A 24,430-nucleotide genomic window follows, 5' to 3' on the forward strand; every position below is an offset into this window, starting at 1 on the left:
TGGAGTATTAAAATAAAATTGTACAATCTTGAAATAGTCTTAATATATGACTCTTTGACTCTTGCTGTCACACTTGAGTCAATTAAGAGATACAGACAAAATATGAAATTGTTAATATTTTATTAAGGAAACCAGTTCACTCAAATATTCAAAAATAGGAACTATATAAATGCTTCATGTAGCAATAACATAATGGAACACAACATTTAATGCATATTTCTGAGAGGTAATAAGATATTCTAATTTGAGCTGGAATACAGAAAAAGCTGGAGGACATTTTTGTGTGTGTATTCTTCATTCAGAAGTCATTATCACTCTCCTCCAACAGAGGGGGTTTCATGCCCCCCCTGGTGGGGCGAGTACCCCTGGACATTGGGCCCTCCAAACTGTCATCCTCTAAATCCTTGCTCTCCTCCTCGTCACCTTCCTCATCTTCTTCATCATCCTCCTCATCCACATCAATCTCGCTGTCTTCAGTCTGAAACGGCAGGTCACATGATTACAACTATTGCAAAATACACCATAACAGGAAAACAATTTCAACACACTGTGTAGAGCTACACCAGGGATGGGCATGTCTTCAATCCAGCTAAACACCAAACCAGCTAACTGTTTACCACAACTTAAATCAGACAGGAGGATCTAATCACAGAGTCACATCATGGGCTGGAATGAAAACATGCAGAGTCCAGAACTGATTTTACAGTGAATCATTGAACTGGAACATGTCCATCTGGAGCCACACAACTACGGGAACATAACCATTTTCCTGATTTAAAGGAGAAATCCATTCCAAATCTAAATAATGTAGTAAAATAACTACCTGGAGGGGAAGAGGGCAACACAGTGTTGAGGGTAAACTCAGACATTTATGGCACTATGTCTTTACATGGCAGACCCTGGTATGAACTGAACTCCACAGATTAAGAGAAATGGTATTTTGTGTTCACACAGTACAGAATATAAACACAGTGGAATGAATTGCATGAAAGCAAGTTTTGTGTACATTGTTCTCCAGCAAAAGAGGCAACAATGTCTGCATATATTTTACTAACTTGCAGCAACAATAAAGAAATTGGTAGGTTTAAACTGTTCATGTACTTCTGTGATAGTACGATGCAAAAATAGCCATTTTCAGTGTGTCATCTTTGCATAAAGGTATGAAATAAATGTGTGACTTACAGAGAAAACAGAGAAATGTAACTGATCCACAAGCTTTGTGTGTATGTCTGATCAACCACAAGATCTATATGAACACTCCTGTCAATTAATATGAGTGGATACAGACTATACTGGCTGTCTGAGCAATGCCTACAATGTCAGATAATTTGAGAATGGATTTTTCCTTTTAATACTCAGACGAATGAGGAGAGAACTAGATCCTGGTCCTGCACAAACCTTTCCATTCCGTTGTGGTTTGGCAGAATGAATTGATCTTTTGGAAACAGCTAAGGAGGGCTTTTAAAATACAAGTGAGCGATAGAGAAAGGTAAGATACTGAACAGAGCAGAAGAGGAAAACAAAAGGGATGTGAAACTGATCAGCGATGGTGAACAGGACACTTGTTTGGTTAGAAATTACAAATACAAGTAAACAGCAAGTCATTCTGTTGCAAGAAAGACACTACAGAGAGCGGCATCAGCAAAGCAGTCTTTTCAAAATTTTAAATTTTCATAATCGTAGCAAACAAAATGTGGAGTAAGAGGATGGAAGGAGTCTTGCATTGGTGTTGCTGTGAAAGCACTAACCTCATCACTGTCTCCACCCTGCATGTTCCCAATGAATCGAGAGCCTCTTCCTAGGGTACAAAAAAGAGGCAATGCTCAGTTTACATGAAAGGAGGTATTGTTTTCATGGTTGAGTGTTTATTCTTGAGAACTGCAGATGTAAATCACAAAGGAAGGCAGAAAATGATGAAGATATTTTGGTTTATAATGAACTTCAGTTTTAGAAAACTTTTCCAAAGCCATTAGTAGTTGATCATCACAAAGATATGGCTTTCCCTTGTCTGTGTACCTGCCATGATGGCATTTCGTGTGGGCCGGGGCTTAGAAGGTCGACACTCTTCCATGTCGCTGTCTGAACCTTCGTCCTCTGGAACGTCCATGTCAGAATCCTCATCTTTCACTGCAGAAGACATTTTGAAACAAGTGTGTGAAACCATGAAAAAGGGCTGAGATTATGTCATTACGTTTTGTTTTTAGTTTGTTTGTTTGTCTCACAGGAGCTCCTCATCAAATCCCTCTCCTCCTCCCTCATTTTGTGCTGCATCATCCTCAGAGTGTTTTCAGCCTCCTGCAGACGAGACAAACGGACAAACACACGTAGACAGTATAAAGAGGGCCGCCAAGAGAAGAGAAGTTTAGATTTATACAACCCTTAATACATCTGTCAAATCCAGAATCCAAGCTCTTTCTGCCTGAATGCCAGTCTCTATTCTCTTCCATCCACCGCATACAAGTACGAGTTACTCCCATTTTGACATTTGAATTTTCATTGCCAAGGTTTGTGAACTGTATTGTCTTATTTCTCATCGTCACACGCCAACAAATGATATTTTACATAGAAACGAAGAGGAAGAGGGGCACTCGTTTTTCACCTGGTCGGTTTCCCTTCAAATGTGGTTTGTTGGATTTGCCCAGAATGACTGAGAAGTAAAATTATTATCTAAAGGAAAACTGACTAGCTTCCATATTTTCTATTTTTGGGTGTTTTCAAACTCATATTTGCTGACCAATACATGTCTCTAAGTTATACTGACCATTACCGAGACAGAGTGGAAGTTTATTTAAGCACAAATATCTATGTATGAGTGATAGTTGTGTACGGTACAAGCAGTTCCATAGGAGTCAGTGTTCTACATATCTAACACACACACACGCACATACCTCAAACCTCTCCTGCTCCAGTCTGTGGTATTCATCCAGCTGAGACTCCAGGAAGCAGAGGTTTCTGAACTTCTCCACATATGTGTCGTATTGCTTTTGCAGATCTTCCTCTATCTTCTCATATTCATCCATGAAGGCCGGCCTAAAAAATTGAGAGGGAAACAAAAAACTATTTTGCAAGCAAGTTGGTGAACATATATGTACTTGTTAAAGTTTTGTTCAAAAATTATTCACAAGTCAAGGACAGAAAAGTTTACGGTGACTAAAATCAGAAGAACAGCACAGAGAAATATTGCTGTCATGTTGCCTCTGCTGCCTGTCAGGTTGCAAACTGACCTGACACTCTGCAGTGTCTGGAGCCTCTTCCGATTCCTCTCCAGCTCCTGCTTCTTCTTTTCTATCTTGGCGTCCAGACTGGTCTCATCAGACACAACATTACTCAGCATGTCTTTGGTCTTCTCCACACTTTGCTTGACAATGAACACAGAGGCATTGTGGCAGATTCAGTGCCATTTCATGGATAAAATCAGATCCTGTGTGAATTAAAAAAAAAAAAAAAAAATTGTCGGGATAATTACACACCAAAATCTCCTTGATGGCAGCTCTCAGCGCCTTTTCAGTCTCATTGATTTCCAGAGGTCTGGCAATGGCCGCAGTTCTCATTTCCTGTTGGGACAACAAAGACAGAGTAATCTCCTGCATCGATGGCACTGACGTCTTTTCAAACAGACTTCATTGTTGTACAGCTGTTATCATCAGAGAGCAACAGCTTATGTTCACTGCAACAAAACAAAGCCACATCATGCTCAGTTAACTATAAAGAAGTTTCTCAAGGGCCAATGGCAGTTTTTTTGTCAGATAGATCTTAAAAAAGAAGAAGATTCTTAAAGAAATTACCCAAAATAAGGGTGACATTATTCTCTTTACTTTAGTAATTTCAGAACCTCTGATATCATCATGTTTTCAGACAAAGATATTACTATGTTTCTCAAAGTCATTCTTAAAGGGCACTTACATTGCTGTATAAAATTTGGCCTTCAAACGGTAAAGCAATCTATCTACTCTGTATCTAATATATGAAAAGAAACAGATTAAAATGACAGCTAGTGTCATTTTTTATCTTTCCAAATGTTTCCATGAACTGTTTTTTACTATCAAGGACTTTGCATACTCACGATCATGGTAAATGGAAACCAGTATGCACCAGTTAATATCTGTTTTCCCTCACCCTTAGGTCCACCTCCTTCCCCAGTAAATCATATAGAGATGCTCCTTTAGACGTGACCTCAGATGCCAGCTGTCGAGCTGCTTTCAGATCTGAAATCTACAGTGAAGACAGAGTAAGATGTAATCAGCAACACACAGTATTTTTGATTTAAGATTAATTTATGAAACAATGAAAAGGAAACAGAAGCAAGGTAGTAAATACTATGGGATTGTGAAGTCAAACATTGTACTGCCGCCATTTTTTAACCTGACTGTCAACATGCATGTGGGTCAGACTTGAAGTGACCAACTAGAGCTTGTTCAGGCTAAGTAATGCAAAATAGAAAAAAAGACACTAAATCAACTTAAATGTCACTTGTAATGTAATTTCATTGCTCAACCTCAGCTGACAGCTTTGTAAGATTAGAAATGTTTGAAGATAAAGATACATGTACATTAATATTACAGTGTAAAAACTGCATCTCACCCGTGAACTGAGATCAAACTTGAACTTGCTGTTATCCTCCTCAACTTGGTCTCCCAAGGCCATCTGCTTGGTCTTCATAGCACTGTACAGCACTGAGGTGATCTTAAGCATCTCTTTCACTGCGTAGCCATCGGCCTGGTAAAGACGCTTAGTGTTCAACTTGATGTGAGCCTTTGTTGCCTGCAACCAGGTGAGACACTGGTTAAGACAGATTAACAGCAGATGAACTGTACATGTGGACTAAACATAAGATAGGTGTCACCATGAACTGGGCCACAGCCTTGATGAAGAATATTCTGTCTGACTCTGTATCCACATCAGTGGGAATATCCATGTGAGGCTCATATCTACATGCAATGGAAAAAGAGAGGGATAGGGAGGAAAAGACAAAGAGCAAAATATATCACCATATCTGCCTATGCATACATAGTTTGCTGAAGTAAAAACATAGAACTCTGATCCATACCAGGGGGCAGACAGAAAAAATGGGGGCAAAGAGGGGCAAAAGAGCTCCAACCAAAGAAATCATTGCAGATTTTAGGATAGAGGCCAGACTTTTTAAACTTGAAGAATTATGGAATGAGTGAAGCTCAAGCATACCTCTTTACAAGCCATATTAAGATTTCTGCTACTAAAGTGAAGTTTGGTGTTCTGAAGTTCTCCATAGATATCAACCGAGGGTAGCCCAAGGCCCTCATCATTTCAGTGAAATCTGCCAAATAAGATACACCAGTTACCAACAGCAAATACACAAAAATCTCTCAGTTAAGCTTGGACACGATGCGGAGCAGATAGCGATCATCACTCACTTCTTAAGTCTCTGAAGGACATTGTGACCCGCGAGCACTGTACAGCAGACCATGCACTGGTTCCTCCACTGGTAACAAAAAAGCGAAGATGTGCGTTAATTACACACAACGAGCACAACAGTGTAACAGTGTAAAGTCCTGTGGGCTAACGGCTGACTTGACCTAACATTGTCCATCCATCATCACGGGATAAAAACATAATCTGTGATATTACAGAACTGGGATATCAGTGTAAGCGTATGAGTAACTGTACCATCGATCGAGTATGTGAAAGTAGCGTCAGGGGATTTTACATTAGCTGGCTAGTGGCTAGCTGGAAGTTAGCAAAAAAAAACCCACTAACGCTTAGTGTCGTCGCAGGTTGTCAGATAAAAAGTGTTGATTTCTTTGAACCTTCTGGTAAGCGGCGATCGTAAACAACATATCGTATTTGCAACCCCGAATGTGAATTTTTACCTGTCTGTGCTGTATCTGAGCTAGGTATCAGTTCGTCTCTACCGAAGATGGTCTCTATGGAAACATATTCCTGTTCTACGGAAGCTCAACGCGGTCAAACACACCTGCAATGACGTTTTTGCGATTTTGTGGATGTCAGGACCATCTGCATTTCATACCACCTGGTCATTTGGCTATATGGGTTCATTTGTTGATTTTTAATGATTTCCACAGCGTGTAAAAAAGTTTAAATTGTGTTTCTGTATCACAGCCGTTGTCCCTCTTTGCTGTATGTTGATATTAGGAACATAGGGTGTATATAAAAAGATTAGGAAGTTGTAAAGTTTGTTTGCAAGTATTAGTACAGTATCAATACTATTTCCCTTCGCCTTCAAGCTGTATTTAGTGTCAAGTCAGTTAATAGCTACCAATCATAAGGTTCTTTAATTGATCACAAACATTACAGACTTTGAATGGAGAGTGAAAGCATCGCACATTCACACACACATAGACATTCTTACATACACAGACAGACAGTTCACAAGTATAACCAAGTGTGTTCCATAAAAATTTCCAGTATATAGACCTATATAATTTACAGCTACAGTTGCATTGCAAATTAGGTTTTGCAATAGGATAAACCATCCAATATAGCTGCATCATGAATGCTTCTTCTTTTGATGCTTTCAGTAGGCCACTTATACTTCTGTATTTTATCTAGATAACACTGTGCACGCAGGGCTCTTGTATCACAGTATTTTGAAATTGTGGTATTTGTAACTTTTAATTGTGTAAAGGATCTGCATACTTTTCTACCAATGTCAAAGGGTTACAGTGTCTGTTACTGGTGAAGCCACAGGGCGGCGACACCTCTCAGTCTGCGCCACACAAGTCTTTTATATCTATGGGCTGCACTCCTGACGCAGAACATGATGGAGCAAACTAGTGAGCCACCTCACAACAACAACAACCCGGCTGGAAATGAAACTCCTGCCTGCGGCCTCCACAGTAAGCGTCTGAAAGAGCTGGAGAATGCCGCCCTGCAGACTACTTTAATATCACGGATGGAGACGGAATCTGGGGCGGACGCCGGGAACTGGACGGAGCAGCAGTCCGGGCAGGACGAGCAGTCGAACGGCTTGTCCTTGAACCACCGGTCGGCCCCTCCGCAACTCAGCGCGGACACCGAGGCTGAGGAAGTGGAGTCGGTGAGTAATGTCGCCAAGGAGCGGGTCGAAGAGGAAAGGACCCTGACGGACCATTTAAACAAACGATTGCTTTCCTCGTTTCTGGAGAAGCTTAACGAAAGGGACCTGGCGCTTCCCGGTGTTCAGCGCCTGGACTGTGCTGTAGCCGACGAGGACTCTAACAGGGCCGCAGATGAGTGGTGAAGCACCGGGCTGAGAAAAGCAGCAGCGGCAGCAGCAGCGGCGGCAGCAACACGGAGATGGTTGAGGGATTCAGGACCAGCGTGCACGGAAGCACAATCCCGCAACGTTTAAGACAGACTTGTATTTAGTCCTATCTATCTATTCTGCAAGATGGAGTGTCTGGAAATGTTATGCTTACTTTTGTATGGTGAGATTGGGTGAAAGAGTAAGAAAATGCAATAAATGACCATCACCTGATACGAAGTGCTTTGTACTTAATGGTTTCATGTATCTGGCAGCCATAATGGCTGTATGGCAGCCATGTGTGCACATCTGCATTTTGAAGTGACATTCAATCTACGGCAGGTGTCACTACACACCAAAAAATAGCACACACCTATATCAAGGTATATTATGTCATCTTCACACTTCTTAATTCTCAAGTCACATTTTAAGAGCCTTAAAATAAGATGAAATTTAATGAAGATGTTAAAAAGTGGTCATACTCAAGTAAGTGTTAGGAAGTCTTACCCAAGTTTGAGTAAATTTAGGATACTTGTGTAGAAAAGTGAGTTAAAGTAAAAGTCAGTCTCTTCAAGACAGTTTTGAAAATGAATTACTGCAACTGCTCGATGATGGAGAATATGCCAATCCTTTCCTCAAATCGATAAAAGTCCAAAAATGTGACCATCTCCTCTTTATAGGAATGTCTCATCAAGAAAGAAACATCCATGTCTTTAACTTAAAGAAGTCACTTCAAAATCCACTGAAGTGACATGAGAAATTAAATGCTAATCCTACCCACTGATAACATACTTGACACCACACAGTTATCTTGATGGGCTGCCTTTAAAGGCGAAAAGCCTCTACAGGCTTTTGAACAGCCAGACACGGAAGTTTTGACTGGCTATCATTTTCTCAATGTGGGTCAAACCTGCATAACACATTCACAGGAAATGATTTATGATCAAGTACATTTCTGATGCCAAGCACCAATTTCCAGTGCACCGGAAATTTTTATTTTTTAATCAGGTTGTCACAGACAGAGCAATTTGTAACATAAAGTAGATTTTACTTATTGTTATAAAGTTGCACAATAAGCATGTATTGTAAAACCTACTTGAAATACAGAGAAGGTGTTTCTATCACATTTTATGCTGCAACTCGTAACACCAGTAGTCATACTGGGGAGTGTACTGTAGTTAGAGCCAGAATATGTAACAGGTTTTAAATCATGGCATAATGGTAACACTGAAAGATTGTGTATCAGTAACACAAGTAGAGAAGAGTCATAAAGTCATTTGACTAAGCAGCAAAACCACTGAAGGGTATTGAACTGAGCAGGAGTGTTTTATTGCTTATAAATTCAACTTTTTCATTTGTGAGAGGAAGATTGTCCTTTATTTTAAAAGTTGCTTAGCCTCGCTTTCATGTTCAAATCCACAAATCATCTATTGAAACCAGAGTCAACCAGTGGCTTAACAGACAATTATGGACAGTAGCAAACAGGGCCATGCTCAAGGAAACATTTTTTTTTTTTATTCAAAATGTCTTATCAAGATACCTCTCATGTTTCTTTCTTTGCATCCACTCCTGAGGCCTGTACTACCAGAGAGGATTTGAGGTTATCAAGATAAGTTCAGGTTTAACTCTGGATTTTCAGTCTTACGATGGTGGCTCACTTGTTACCGGTGGTAAATCACCATGATTACTTATGCTGAACTCATAGACTGTATGAACTCTTAACCTGCTCTGGCGCAGGTTAACTTCAGAGGATCAGATCAAAACCTGTCAACAGGCAAACTACTGACCATTCAAATCACTGGAAAAACAGAGTCATCATTCCTATAGGATCCTGACAGTTTTACTGTTTGGGTCTTTCCATGTGTCCTCTCTGGCTTTAAAACAAAGCTTCTAAAAAGTGCACGAAGAGTTTATGACGCAAAATAGCCTGTATAATAACTAGTATAGCTTCATTTTAAATGAACAAATATTCTTTAATCCGACAGGATTTCTGACAGTGTGGATGCTTTTACTCTCTTCTTCATCGCTGCAGCTCAGAATAACATGAGGAGACTCTGTGACATCAACTTTAAATAAAAACTAAACCCCTGATGTCTTTGATTAGAAAAATTAGCCACACACTATTAATTATTTCCATGATTATAAATTAACATTTCGGTCAGACTGACTCATCAGATATCACCTACTTCTCTCCTCTTTCCTTTCTCTCTTCTTTGCAGCAGAAAAAGTCTAACATTAACTTTAACTGTTTTATCTGCATCACATGTTCATAACAGTTTGTTCATCATCAGACAAAAGAGCGAAAATACTCAAATGTAATGATAATTCATGCACTTATTTACGATATATCTTCAGTCTGACTTAAATAGAAATTATATTTAGACATGGAAATAATATTTTTTATTCTAGTTATGTGATCATATAGTTTACATTTCACCTTGTTGAATATCACCTGGGGACGTTGCTATAACTGAAATTAGTGGCAAGTATCAGCATGTCTTTCATATCATATTAAATACTTCAATCATGGTTCTGACGATGTTGCTTATAATTAACAGCTCTCTTTCACGTGTACGCGCTCTTAACCGGATAGGTAAACCCAGGGTTAACTGAGCCAGTTGATAACCAGCTTCATAGCACAGGTTATCAGGACAGTTACAGTTACAATGTTTTGGTAAGTTATCCTGGGTATGTTGAACTTGCCTAGTAGTACCGACCTCTGGAGGCAGAGGAGTTTGTTCACATATGATGCTATTTGTAGTGAACTGGGTACTACTGATGTTGCTACTTACTGCTTTTTTTTTTTTTTTTTTTTTTTTTTTTTTTTTTTTTTTTTACAGATGTTGACAGTAGTGACTGGGTGAGCAGTGGCATGTGACAGTTAAAGTTTGAGTGTTAAAAATGCCTCTGATAGCTTTACTGTGTTCATATTTGTGTGGGAAGCCATAACTGTTTAGGAGATCTCCCATGTACCAGCATATATTTCTATCCAAATCATGAAGACTACACAAAGAGGAGGCTTTAGGTTAATTGCAATAACAAATATAATGTACAGATATGATTACATAGTGGAGAACAAGGAAAGAAGACACACACACACACACACACACACACACACACACACACACACACACACACACACACACACACACACACACACACACACCAGACTCACTTTAGCTCAAGCTGCCTGTCACATATCCATTTACACTGGTCTAAGTACAGATGTGCATTGTTACAGATATGGAGCATACCAGAATGAATGTCTTGATGAAAGAGTCTGTCAACATACCTGAGGGTATTTGATTACAGTCCATATGTTCCTCAGCACAATATTAAAGGGCGTTTTATTGAGTCACGTTTTAAAGCATACATTATTGAAAACGCTCCAAATGTGGGGCAGAAGTAAAGTGTTGAATTGAACTATAACTATATACAACTATAAATGATTACTTCTACTAGAGAGGAAATGCCACTGTTATTGGTGCTATTTGGAGTAAAAGTCTTCAGTTGTCCAGCATCTACACTCGGAGTGGTGCTTTCATATCCTCCTCATCTGTCAGCTGTTTTTCATTTGCGTCATCTCTGGGCAGGTTCCTCAAAGGCACAAGCTGTGGTTTAACTGTCGTCTTGTCTTCCTGCAAAAAAGACCAAAATTCAGTTTTCAAGATGATAAATAACAACAAATTGATGGACACAGAGGTGCTCTAACACACAGATGCTGTACAGTAACACACACTCCTTGACAGATATCTGTTTATGCAATTTGATTTTCAATTCAGAATCCTCAACATACTGTATTCCTCATTTCACACTGTCAGATGTAGACTGTACTTATTCATGTATGCATTCCTACTAAACCTTTTACACTGTGGCGGTAACAGACAGACTTGATTGTAATGTTATGCTCTAAGTCCAACTGTAGGTTCAGTTTGATCAGTGTTGAGACTGATGTAGTGTCAATGTAGGTGAAAGCCTTCGAGAGCTGCTGATCATGTGAAGCTATACACACACTTGCACTACATTACATTACATTCAGTTGTTGGTTCATTAAATTATAGTCAAAAGATCGTAATTTATAAGTTAATATCTTTACCCTGTTATTCCTATTCAGGTTCCCAGGTGGCTGCAGTGTATCCGAGCATGAATTGTGCAGAAGACAGGGAAACATCCTGGACATTGTTCCAGTCTTAGAACAAACACAGACAGCCAACACATTCACTTTCATACATGCAATATAATTACAATTCACAACTTAAAACAAAAACTTAAAAGATATGTTTTTATTGAATTTACAAAATGGATATTTAACATTTTGGAGCATTCAGAATTCCTATGTCAAGTGCATGACTTTAGACTGCGTAAGAAAGCAAGAGCTCCTGGTAGAAATCAACATTAATTGAGGAAAACATGCACAACTCCACATAGAAATCTGACCCCAGGACCTTGTTTCCATAAGAGAACAAGCCCAAGTAATAAACAGATACATTTAAGAAGTCCCTTTTCAGTTCATCCATTTATCCTAACATAATAACATACACAAAACATATCCAAAGCTTTTAACATAGTACTTACTCTGCGCACTGATGGGACCTCCACTTGCTTTTTGTTCAGGTCCCACCACAATAAACCCTCTTTAATATGACTCCTCTTTGTTGGCCCTGTGTTTAGAGAGAAACAACACAATTTGTTCATTTGAGGTACAATGTAATGCAATTCCTTCATCACTGATGGCTCCAAAATGACAACAGAGGTGAATCACATGTCTCTAGTACAATATAAATAAAAATAAAACTTTAAAGGTTTTTATTTGCACGGCAGGTATATTAAACTGTAGTTTATTGGCCTGAATTCCAACGGCAGTTATGAATACAGTATGTCATTGTGAATCAGCAGTTTTCACTTCGCTTAAACACTTTGCTCAGCTCACTCATCAATCTTTATTTTCTTACCTGTTGCATAACTCACTATCAGCCCAACTAATACAACTGAACTAGTTGCCATGGCACCAAAGTAGAGGTAGGACATGGAGTAGAAGTTCTGCAGGCCCCTAGTTTTGGAAAAGTCAGAGCAAAGAAAATAAATAACACAAAAATGCTCCACTACACTCCACCATTTAAAATGGCACCACATTGACTAAGGAAATGAATTATCTTCCCATTTTATTTTTGTTCTTTTAACACAAACTGTGATGATCAGAACCAACCTCCGTCCATACATACATACATACAGTATAAACCAGTGTAAACCACAGGAAGGAAAAAAAGAAAAGTTGTGTGTCAGTGCAATCACTGACCCCTCATTATTGGGGCGAAGTGGGGTGGAGATGGAGTGCTGGTCCTTGTTAGGGCTGCTGTTCAGGGTGACGTTGCCATGTTGACACTCGTCCGTGTAGCTGGGCAAGACACCCATCGTCTCCTCACTGGGCGGGTAAAGGGTCGAACCGACAGCAAGCCACAGAGAGACACAAAAGCCCACTACTATTCCAGAGTATGCCCCCTGAAAGACAGATAAAGACAACAAAATGGATAAAGAATAACATAGTGTAAGGGCCCTGACAGTCCACACCAATCAGCCATCAGTTGAGACGTTGTTGAGCGAACATCGGTTGGTTTTTGCTGGCATTAACTGATGTGTCGAGGATCCACAAATAGAAAAATTTCTGAAAGTTCTAATAAAATAGACAATAGTTGTTACAAATTAAGACACTTAACATTTGAAAAGAGCAAATTCTTATAAAATGTTCTATTTAACTTTCTATCAAAATAGAATAAAAAATAAAAATGTCTAATAAAAATGTATGTTTGTTTATATTGTAAACTCGCACCTGAAATAAAATCACATAAATCACTGTCACCTAACGTCAGTGAAAGCTGTCATGAATTTCTTGGTGATAACACAGACCGCTGAGGAAAGACTGACTTCCAGAAAAACTGTCTGGTGAACAAGGACAATGTAAAGGTGAGTGGGGGGGCTCATGTTTGTTAAGTGTGACATTCCTGCTGATCTGCCCAACATGCAGTAAGTGCTCTGAAAGTTGTCTCAAGGAGGTGTTAAGTTAATGATTTTAAAAGGTTGAATCTGGTTTTAGACAGTGACCTCCTTAAATCAGGAAGTGATATTAACAATAAATACCAATTCAACAGGTGATAGTGTGACTATCAGGAAAGTACCATACTTCCGTAATAGCTAGAACTTGAAACCACAGTTGTGCCGTCATAACACAAAGAAGAGGACTTCAAGCGTATGTATTTAAATGAATCTAATGTCTAAAATGATCAGCAACTAGTCACATTTTATGAAAAGTACTTCCCTCTACTCAGCAGTGTTAGTTTGTTTTTTAATATTTGTGACATTACTAGAGGCAACACAATCAATGTTTGCAGCCAATTGCTTTTGTGCAAAAGCTACTATATTATAGCTACGTAGCCAGTGAATATAGCAGAGGGAGGGAAGAGACAAGTTGGAATTAAAGCTGAAGATCAGAAAAAAGGACACAATTTTACCTTTTGTGTCCGTAAATATCAACCATTAAAGATAAGACTAATCTAATCCAGAGTGACAATAAGAGATAGATACTATTATAATACATGAGTGGGTGGATCTTTAAATGCATTTTTTGGGAAGTCTTGCAAGAAGTCTTGTTTCTAGGAAAACAACCTTTCCACCAAATATTGTGCAATTCAGTTTAGGGTTTTTTTCAGTCATTGTACTGTTGTTTCTTATGTTGAAAGAGACCGCAGACTAACCCTTTGCAGAGAATTTAAGGCGTGTGCCTTGTGAACATTTCTTATAAGTTTGTCTGGAAAACTGGACACAAGCCACTGAAGAAATTTAGGGTGTGTGCATTGTGAACATTTCTTATACGCTTGTCTTAAAAACTGGATTACCAGCCACTCACCAGCTTGTTTGCTGCTGGAACAAACATCCCCAAAATGAATACACCCAGTAATGGACCACTGACTACACCCATAACAGTGAATGACCCCTGAGGAGAGAAAACAAAGGAAGCGTTGGAAAAGCAATCAAACACTCTGCTGATATTCAATTAAAGAATACATAGTAAATCTTGTAGTGCAGTTCAGTCTGTACCACTGCTCATTAGCCCAATAATAGCCCAATATTTCTTCTTCTACAAAACCTTGCTAATAGGATAACTTTGATTAATCTGTTATAATTTTTGATAAGTGATCAAATTTTAGGTAAATTGAGAAAAAAAAAGGAAAAATAACAACACCTAGTTTGTCTGCTGTCCTAACATCCAACAAAAAATCCATTATTCCATTCATTATTCAGTATTGCATAATTTCATAAGCTACTTTCGGGATTGTGTTCCTTTTAAAGCTCTTGTAATGCTGCATTTTGAGAATGGACTGGGGGTTGCATGATGGATTAAATGTTATATAATACGGAAATGTTGAGGTATTATACCTGCAGAACTCCCCAGTCCAGGAAAGAGGAGAGAGCAGCTACGGTGATACAACCAACTCCATACAGGAAAGCTTAAAGAAAAAGGTAAATAGTAAACAGTGGAGTAATGTAGTTCAACTGTGCAAAATACAAGCCTTAGCATTTGCCTGGGACTCATGATACGGAACTGGTTTTATCTAGGTGAATTGTGAAATGTGATGAGGTGACAACAAAATAACAAAGTTGGTAGCAGTGTAAATGAAGTGACAGTTTTCTGCATTATGTCATGATGATTGGTTTTAAAACAAAAGTGGTTTCAAGGATAAATACTCATTTAAGTGGATATCGACAGCGAGAATCAACCTACACAGTCCTTTGGAAAGAAGGATCAGTTTCTTCTGGGTCATGTGAACTAGATGAGGTCGCAGCAGATCCTCCATGGTTACTGCAGCCATGGCGTTGATACTTGTGGAGGCTGTGCTGTAAAAAGACATTTGTTTTACTAATGATCCCAGATCAGCATTTTACAGTAGTGATTGATATTACTAACTCTCTTTAATGTCATGCTATGGGGAAATATGTCACAAGTTTAGTTACAAAGACTCAAATACCTCAGAGTCCCGCTGTATGCACAGGCAAGGAAAAGACCTGGAAAGCCTGCGTGACCTCTGAATATGTCCAGCACAAAGTATGGCATATACTTTATTAGACCAGTGAAAGGAGGAAAAATGACAAAGTGAATATCAGTGTTAGAAAAATTTATAATTTTCCATTGTTCTTCATTGAAAAATATCTAATCGAGAAAATACTGAAGAAAATATTTCTCTTAATCAAAGTCCTTGTCACCAGCCAGTACAGAACTTTTTTTTATCCTGTTTACAATCTGTAAAATACATTTCAGCTTTCTACGTTGTTTGACCTTAATCGCATCAGTGTGGTAAACAGCTATTTGAAATGTAAAGTAGCACATGTATGTAAATGATAGATGAGTATCTGGCAAAGAAAATCTTTCAAACTGTTTTTAATCTTGACATGAACATTAGCAACCCTTACATTTGCAGTGGAAACAAAAATAATGTCCCATTGAATAAAATCATGAGGAAAATATTCAGCAAATTTCACTCTAATTTAAAGACAGAGTTTAATTTATCAAAAAAATATTACTTATGTAGCACCAATACATAATATCAGTAATCAAAATGGCTTTCAAACTCTGTAGCAGTTGAAACCCACACAGTATCAACCTCTATTCATGGATCTATATGAATATTTTTTTCAGGAGTGTCATGAGTACCAGATCAGGAGCAGATATTATTCCAGACTTCAGTGGATCGCAGTTGATGTAGTATGCAAACATGACGATGCCGCAGGTTGCTGCACTGCTCACAATAAAGCACAGACCCACTTGGTTCACAAACAGAGCCCTACAATCAAAATCAAACATCATTTTAGTAACCCAGGTTAAATGTTAGCGTTCTGCATTTCCACTATTTACACAGTTACCTGGTGTGAATATATTCACAATATTGTGAATATGTTTGAATATGTCAGCATCTGATTACATCACAATCCTCCTGTGAAGCACTGGGATGAATCTGACTTTTTTGCAAGTACAGCAAAACATAACACATACCTCAATAAAAACATGTAAGAGAGGCAATGTAATTTAATGTTACATGATTAAATTCCTGTATGGGTCACAACATCCTGGGATTTATCCTCCTTTTGAATGACATGTCAGATAGGGTCGGAATCCTCCTCCCACAACACCTTTCCGACATCAGATAGGGGGGTCTATGTCTGACCATTTCTGTAACTTTCTGAAACTGACAATCCGACTTCACGCTGTGACTGGACAGCTGTGTGAAAGCAAGAAAGGAGTCAGTATTGAACTTCTCCCTCTAGCTCTCTTTGTTGACCATTTGTTACTCAGCTATTTGCAGCACTTTCCAACTGTAGAACCATGTGTAACACTATGAACGTCTCACTGCAGGGACTGTCTGAAAATCTGTCCCGTTAACCCCATTTTTCTACTATAGTGTGTCTCGCCTCTCTCTATGAGAGGAAAGCATTTGATTTTCGATGTGGTCGGACAGCACAGACCTAGTTCTGAGAGACCATAAACAGGCCCTTACACCAGAATAACCATTAAACAAGACTGTCTAAACCCATGCTAGTAGTGCCGTGAGGCTAAATGCTAACATGCTCATAATGACTATATTAACATGCGGATGATAAGCAGATACAAAGTTTACCATGTTTGCCGTCTTACTTTAGCTTGTCACCATGCTAACATTTGCTAATTAGTGCTAAACACAAAGGATAGCCTAGACTAATTGGAATGTTTTATATTCAGTCAGAATTTACGCAGAACTCAAAATGTCAACCTCACAGGGGAGAAAAAAGTGAGGGGATCACCAAAGTCAGAAGAACTCAACCTCTGGGGACCATGAATAGCTGTATAAAATTTCATGGCAACCCATTCAGCAGTTGTTGAGATATTGAGTTATTGATTCAGTCTGGACCAAAGCGGTGGACTAACCAAAATAAAAAAACAACATTGCCAGTCCTTATAGCAACGCTGTGGCTTCAAAGTGAGGAACTAAAAATGATCATATTTTTGGATCCAGTGGTCTGTTGACACGTCCTTGATCAAGTCACAAAATCTCTATCACACCACAACAAAAACAACAAGCATTTTGTTTGGGGCTCTGCTTGCTTGATGGATAGCTGTCACAGCCTGTTATTTCACTTGTGAAGAGCCAAACACCAAGCCTCAAAATAAGTAAGCATAAAAGTTTCCTCCACACATCTTCCAGTGATATGCAGTTTATGCTGCCTCTCAGATCAGGGACAGGAAACCTAAAATGTCGCTTTTGAAATCTGTAGTTGATTTCACAGATGCTAGGTTGAGGTTTTTCTGCAGTCTGTCAATGAGTTTTGGAAGTAGCTGTTCTAATGTCTAAATACCTGGTTCAGTAGATCTTCAAGTGCTTGAACGTTACGTAAATGACGTACAAGTCTCCACTCACCACTGGGCATCTCTCTCTGTTCTGCAGGAGATGTACCGCTGCACTTGAGCTTGGTTTACACTATACATGGACAGCCAAACAAATGCACCCCCGACAGAGAGGCTCCAGAAGGTATAGCGCCGCCGTGGGTCAACATCAAAACTGGTGGGAAAACAACAAATCAACAAATCAGTTCATCAGCTTTTGACCACACCTCACCAATGTGAAGACAATTTCTGAACAAATTCTGCCCACCAAGACAGACTCAAGGAAAAGCTGGTAAGCTGACCTTGAGTTAAGATTTTTTTTTGTTTGTTTCATTTGTCAAGAGTTAACTTTTGTGCTCAATTGAAAGTATAGTGTAATTTTGTGCTTTCAATTTTTTTAAACAGTCTGAAATGATATCAATTATCACCAAGGAGTATTTAAGATTACTGTGAAGGAACTGTAGCCAGACTGTGATGAGATTATATGGTGTAAGCATGTTGTTGTGCTCATACAGTAATGTGTGGTTATCAGATATTTATGAGTTGAAATCAAAATGTTGTTACTCATTAAAATTAATGCGCGATCCATTCTTGGCGATCTCCAGCACCAGTGCAGGACCACCGACCAGAACTGTGCCTTGGATTAAAATGGCCACAAAACCGGACAACATGACAATGATCTGGAATACATCGGTCCAGATCACAGCTTTCATGCCACCCTGTTACAAACAGATGATGGAAAAGACAGAGACAGAGTGGCAAGGAGTGAGACCTTTAGGCAAATGCAAGACAACAACTGAGACTTTTATAAAAACCAAAATAAGGACATGATGTAACACCTCTTATGCTATGAAACGAGATGTAGTGTCTACATGGTAATCTGGTGTTAAACATTCACATTTCTCATCTTTGGAGGGGTTCATTAAAAATCTGGGGGCTTGTCTATATTAAAATTGGTGCATTTAACCAGGTGAGACCAACTGTAAATATGGCTCTTCCACGAGAAACGCAGTGCAGGTCATCACATGTGAAGTTGCATTTGTGATGTCATAAAGTTACAGTAATAAAACTAGTCCTTTTGGATATTTGCCTTTTATCCTTGAACAATCTGTCATAGGACTTTGCTGCCAAGATGAAACTAACCCCGATTCAGTCCTCATGTTTACATGCATTGATTTCCACAAAGGCTTTGTCACAGCTGAATGATTTTTGGACCCAAATGCAGAAACACACAAAGGCAGGTTGGTGCAATGAAGTTAATCTAATAATCACAGATAATGTTTACAAGTTTTACAACAAGGAAGAAGACTGAGGGGAAAAAACCCCACTATCAGGAACCAGGCAAGAGCAAAAACAGGGTTCTCCACACAAGGAACACAAGGGAAACATAACCAGGAACTTACATAGACCATCTGATAAAGTGATAAAGGAAGGTAAGGATAACAGGTCAAACTAACTGGGGCAATCAAACAAGGGCAGGAAGAAAAACAAGCATAGAGACAAAAGTAAGAATTTCAACATAAAACAGGAAATGACAAGTTAAAAGTTACCACAAAAATGCAGTTTGAGTAACAATATGATATCAGCTCTCTAGAAAAAAATACCAAAGCCCCAGAATGAGAGAGTACACAGACACAGGTTTAGGTTCAAACGTCAACAACCATGTCCAACTGTGGCATTTCTAGACGTCTTTCAGTTTAACAATGATAAAACTCTCTGCAAGACTCGGCTAGTGGGCACAGTAACACTGATATAACTGCTGGTATACAGTGCTATATTGTCACTGGCTAGAGCAAATATCCATCTGTCAGACGTGTTGCACCCTGACAGGAGTCTTGACAGAAGCCAGTCCTGTCTGTTAATGATGTTCATAATGTCCATGTTGTCTTGAATAGATGGAGAAAATATGTTCTTACCAGTGTGGTGTACAGGGTGCAAATGATCCCAGTAGAAAACAAAGACACCCACATATTGAGTCCAGTAGCTGAAATTAAAAAAAGAAAGAAAAACAAGGTTTATAAAGTGTTTGCACTTACATGTATCATTTCCCTGTAAACCCCTTGTGCAGAGTAATAATGGATTTTTGAAGCTGAAATTTGTATTTGAGTTTAAAAATATGATTACATGTTAAAGAATGTGACCAGGATATCTACTAAATGGTACATTTTCCAGTTGAAAAATAAACTTGTTAATGTTTTCTGGTGGACAAACTGGTAACACTGTTTCAAAATGTCTGCAACTTTGTAGATTTTTCTTAAATGTTCATTGTCATTGTTTTAAGTCTTAACGAAAACATGTGTCAGTGTGGATTTTTATATCACTTTTACACTTTTATATCAGTATTTAAATAGAATAAATTCTTCTGTAGCTCATATTTCTCTTGAATTCACTTCACACATCCTGTTCTCAGTGGTAGGGTTAATTCTTTTGTCACCTTGTCACTAACTTTGATACTGACGAGAAAGTATCTGCAACCATAAATACACAGATGATAAAGAGCTTTTTATTTATCTGTGTCAAGCTAATTTCACCTTGTCAGGTCTTGGTGTTGGGTGTAAAAATGGAGGAAATCTTAAACACATAAACACACATACGTAAACACATTGATAAAGTTATCAATTCATGGAGAAATTTGTGTTTCTTTTGTGAGTGATGGATGAAATATCAAAGAATTGTGGGAATTACAACCAAAATGCCAGATGAAAGAAAAGATCCCATTAATCCCTGCAGACAGCGGGGCATCAGGTGAGCTCTCTTACCTTGGTTGAGGATCAAGGCTGGTGCATAGATGACAATCCCTGTGTAAAGCAGCTGAGAACAGGGAAACACAAGGAAAACTGTAAACTCAGTGACACATTGCAGAGTGAAAAAGTTTTAGGGGTGAAGTTTGGTTTGTGCAAATGAAGAACTGGCTGCCCAGAGTGTGAGTCTGAGCCCAAGTGACTATTTGCATTAGAAAATGAATGAAAATGTGACAACCTCTTTAAGAGCACTAAACTAGCTAGAGCACTACAGCTTTGTCCTCAACAACACTGAGTAACAGGGAACACAACGATGTCTTTCTTACCGTCGCCACAAGAAACTGGATACTCCCCACCAGCTGCATCCCTCTGCCAAATCTCATCTTCAGATACTGTGACAGACAGATGGCTGGAGTTATAACACATCAGAGTATCTCTGCACACGTCCCTCATCCTTCCTCACCTCCTATATTCATCTCATTTGATGAGCCACAGGTGCATTTCAACATTTTGTCAGAGAGATCCTGGTCGAATTTCTACAATATAATTGGTCAGAAATAGCCTACTATAGGTATTTTAATGCTTAATTATTTTGTGTTAGTTTGTTTAAACTCTCAAATTAGCCCCATCCCTCTTCTGCTATTGTGGTACAAAAATCTACAACAAAAAACTAATAAAATGTTCTTGTTCCTCTGAAAATCCTACAGACTGAAATTTTTAGACCTTTGCACAGTTTACGCAAAACTGAAATGTACCTTTTTCAGGATTATCAAATTCTGAATAAATAAATATGGTGGTAGGGTTTTGCAGACTATAATGAAAAATTAGTACAAAACTGCAGCCAATAACATATTGAATACAACATTTCACAGACGCCACAGAGGACATGGGTAAAGATTACGTTTTTTAAAACCAGCACTGAGCCATATTTTCATATTAACACTGATTTAAATGACAAAGGGCTGCTCATGTTGTTCTGTCTCCAGAATGTGTAAGTAAGTAATCGTTTGCCAACAAACGTTTGTCATTTTGACATATCGATGCCAAATTTATCATGAAATATCAAAATCTGGATACTAAATTCATGATCAAAGACTAATAATGTTGTCATTGTCAACTCAAAGAAAGTGAGAATATTTCTTAATCATTTGAGTCATTAAACGTCGATGAGAAAAAAAAACTAAAGAAACACGATACATATTTAAATCGTTACCTTCTCTGGCTTTCTGTAATATTCAGTCACTTTATGCTCTGGTGATATGATATGACAATGAATGAAAATAACTGGAAGCTCATTAAGACCTGATTGGTGCTGGTGATGCCCAGTCGAAAGAAAACTGGCAGGAAGAGGTAAGCTGTCAGCAGGGAGTTGATGCTTTGTCCAAGGCACATGTAGAGGAATTTAAAGCCATAGCGGGAAGCCTCAGCGGGAACACCCAGAACCTGGACTGCTGACATAAAACTGGCACAGAGCGACAGCCCAACAGGCACTGCCGGCATGCTCCGACCACCGGTGAAGAAGTCATCAACACTGGCGTCTCTTGGCCTCTTGTGTAGGGCCTGGAAGAGTCCTATGGCCATAGAGACTAACAACATGGTGGCAAAGACAGCGTAGTCAGCCAGGACAAATCCCGATCTGGATGGTTCACTGGCAGTCTGCTCTTCCATTATTTTACTTTGATGCCGTCCGCCTTGTAGTATAGGTGTATAGGTGAATTCAGATGTTTGGTGGATCTGTCAGAGGGAATTACAGTCAATTAGTGACCATACAACTGATGGAAACACTTGACACAAGCATATCTAGTCTACTGTATGACATCACTGGATGTGGCAGTTTCCTATATTTCTGGTGAAGTCACGAGTTATGGAATTTCTCCAGAGAAATTCTTAAAATATGAACACTGTTCTAGCAGCAGTCAAAACCTCCACAAGTTGCGTCTTTTCTTGGTTTCCTATAAACACATACTGAGTTTCTCACCGAAATGCATATGCATTTAAGTCTAACAAATACTTTCCTCAAAATACATCTACAAAGCTAATTTTTAAAACATTTTAACAGCCATAAACCATGCAGTCTTATTCTGCCTTTGCTGGTGCAGTGCTAGGTTTCATGGCACATTACCACCAACAACTCTCCATTTGTGCAATCGCATAAAAATGTCAGCAGTATTCAATCTGTCCCATTCTCGTGTGCCTGCAAATAAAAGTTGAACCCGCTCAAAACATTGGGGTAATTATAAAATTTTTCTTCTTTTCTTAGTAAAATATCAGCCTTGGTTCCTTGTTCAACACACATATAATAACCTTTGAAGCTTCAAATGGTCAGACATTCTTATGGCACTGCAAAAAGTTTGGAGTGAATGGATGGACACACAAAGCATTTGACTCTGACACTGCAGGTCAGGATTCATGTTTTGTCTCCTACCAACAACCAGACGAAAACAATGCTATGAGTCATGTGTGATTAAACAGACTTTCCCCAATAGCACCAACACCCATTATCTTTCCCGAAACCAAATTGTAGTTACCAAATCCTTACTTTAACTAGCCAATAGCCTAACCTATCACACCACACTGATTTGTCTTATACTGAGCAGCATCAGACCAGAAAGATGCTCCTACTGGTTGTTGACAAACCCTTGTTTAGAGAGGTTTAGAGAGATTTTTACACTAATGACAAGAAATGAATTCATTTACAGTACATACCGACTCTTGGTGGATTTAGGGGATTGTTAAATTGAATATTCATAAGTACTTTTTTCTGACTGAAACTTTTCCCCACACAATAATTGTGAATTCAGTACATCTTATATATTTGTCCCATTTTGCCATTGTTTTTCCTTGATTTTTTTTTGAACTGCAAAAACCACAAAGTGGGATATTGCACCTACAAAATTCTAAGTGTAAGGCTGAATTAAAGTATATGCACTCCTTCCACAATATTTTAATTGAAGTAAAGCTTGTTTCAGGTGGTAGCCTAGAATATTGTGAATCACAGAATATGAATAAACTATTTATATGCAATGTGTCTGTGTCAGAGTAAAGTATGCAGGGCACTGCAGCTAAAATATTTTCAGTTATACATCAGGTTTTTACAGGTTCTTAGATATGTGGTAAATAAGTTTTTTTTTTTTTTTATTTAAAAGGGTAAATAAAAAAATTTAAAAAAAAAGGTAAATTTAAAAAAAGAAGAAAAAAAGCAAAGACTCACCACTGGTAGTTCATGCAGTCGATTTTCTTCCACAAAGTGCAAGGAGAATGTGCTGACTCTCTTCTTCGCTCCTCAACAGCTGCTTCGCCTCCTCCACACACCTTCGTTAATGCAGCCTGCTCATGTGCATGACTGCGCACGCTCCGTGAACATTCTCATAAAGAAGACCCCCCCCTCCCTCCCCCCTCTTGCCAGAAAGCCACTCAGGTATTTTCGGTCAGAGGGCCAGGTAGGTTGTTGCAGTCGTAAATTTAAAGTGCATGACCTCAAACAAAAGCACAGTTAGTGTTGAGGATTGCTGACATAATGAAAGTTGATCACTTTCTATAGCACGTGATCCTTGTGTATGTGTGTGTGCGTGTGTGTGTGTGTGTGTGTGTGTGTGTGTATGTGTGTGTGTGTCTGTGTGTGTGTGTGTGTGTGTGTGTATGTGTGTGTGTGTCTGTGTGTGTGTGTGTGTGTGTGTGTATGTGTGTGTGTGTCTGTGTGTGTGTGTGTGTGTGTGTGTATGTGTGTGTGTGTTTACAGCAGGGTAACATCTAACATTTATTTTTATTATTGTCATTGATTAATCTAGTGATTAATTTTATGGGCTTCATCATTTAGTGCATAGCTACATGTAGTGCATACATATATGGTCAGTGTGGACATAGACATATTAATAAGTGTTGATATAAGCATACAAAACATATATGTAACATGGACAGCTAAGGGCGAATGGGACAGTGTGTGAAGAAAGGAGGAAAAGAAAAAAGAGAAAACAACTGTTTGGGTTTGGATACATTTCAGGCTAGTGCCATGGCCTTAGTTAAGTGCAATTATGTACAATATATGTAATAATACATGTTCAC

General features: G+C 38.8%; 2 protein-coding genes across 3 annotated transcripts; both read right to left on the bottom strand.

The window, feature by feature from the left end:
- Positions 1-106: 106 nt before the first annotated feature.
- Positions 107-10,599, bottom strand: cluap1 (clusterin associated protein 1). Of its 2 annotated transcripts, none has more exons than XM_022767080.1 (13): positions 10,512-10,599; positions 5,391-5,458; positions 5,182-5,293; positions 4,844-4,928; positions 4,582-4,761; positions 4,117-4,212; positions 3,471-3,554; positions 3,225-3,358; positions 2,889-3,030; positions 2,223-2,295; positions 2,017-2,127; positions 1,749-1,798; positions 107-478 (listed from the first exon to the last, which is right to left on the bottom strand). In XM_022767080.1, exons 2-13 carry the CDS (start codon positions 5,410-5,412, stop codon positions 299-301), a joined length of 1,269 nt encoding a protein of 422 aa, XP_022622801.1. In that variant the 5' UTR covers positions 5,413-5,458; positions 10,512-10,599; the 3' UTR covers positions 107-298. The 2 variants fall into 2 exon arrangements, with proteins under 2 accessions (XP_022622801.1, XP_022622718.1); XM_022766997.1 differs by lacking the exon at positions 10,512-10,599 and adding an exon at positions 5,847-5,910.
- Positions 10,600-10,730: 131 nt separating this feature from the next.
- Positions 10,731-22,046, bottom strand: slc5a5 (solute carrier family 5 member 5). The gene is made up of 16 exons (XM_022766879.1): positions 21,671-22,046; positions 20,695-20,760; positions 20,387-20,438; positions 19,544-19,611; positions 18,192-18,346; positions 17,662-17,802; positions 15,924-16,053; positions 15,241-15,329; positions 14,997-15,109; positions 14,651-14,721; positions 14,121-14,207; positions 12,516-12,718; positions 12,172-12,269; positions 11,795-11,880; positions 11,316-11,408; positions 10,731-10,857 (listed from the first exon to the last, which is right to left on the bottom strand). The coding sequence occupies exons 1-16, from the start codon at positions 22,034-22,036 to the stop codon at positions 10,741-10,743; spliced, it is 1,935 nt and encodes a 644-aa protein (XP_022622600.1). The 5' UTR covers positions 22,037-22,046; the 3' UTR covers positions 10,731-10,740.
- Positions 22,047-24,430: the final 2,384 nt, after the last annotated feature.

The sequence above is a fragment of the Seriola dumerili genome, unplaced genomic scaffold (genome assembly GCF_002260705.1).
Source record: "Seriola dumerili isolate Sdu_G_001 unplaced genomic scaffold, Sdu_1.0 BDQW01000002.1, whole genome shotgun sequence".
Classification (NCBI taxonomy): Eukaryota; Metazoa; Chordata; class Actinopteri; order Carangiformes; family Carangidae; genus Seriola; species Seriola dumerili.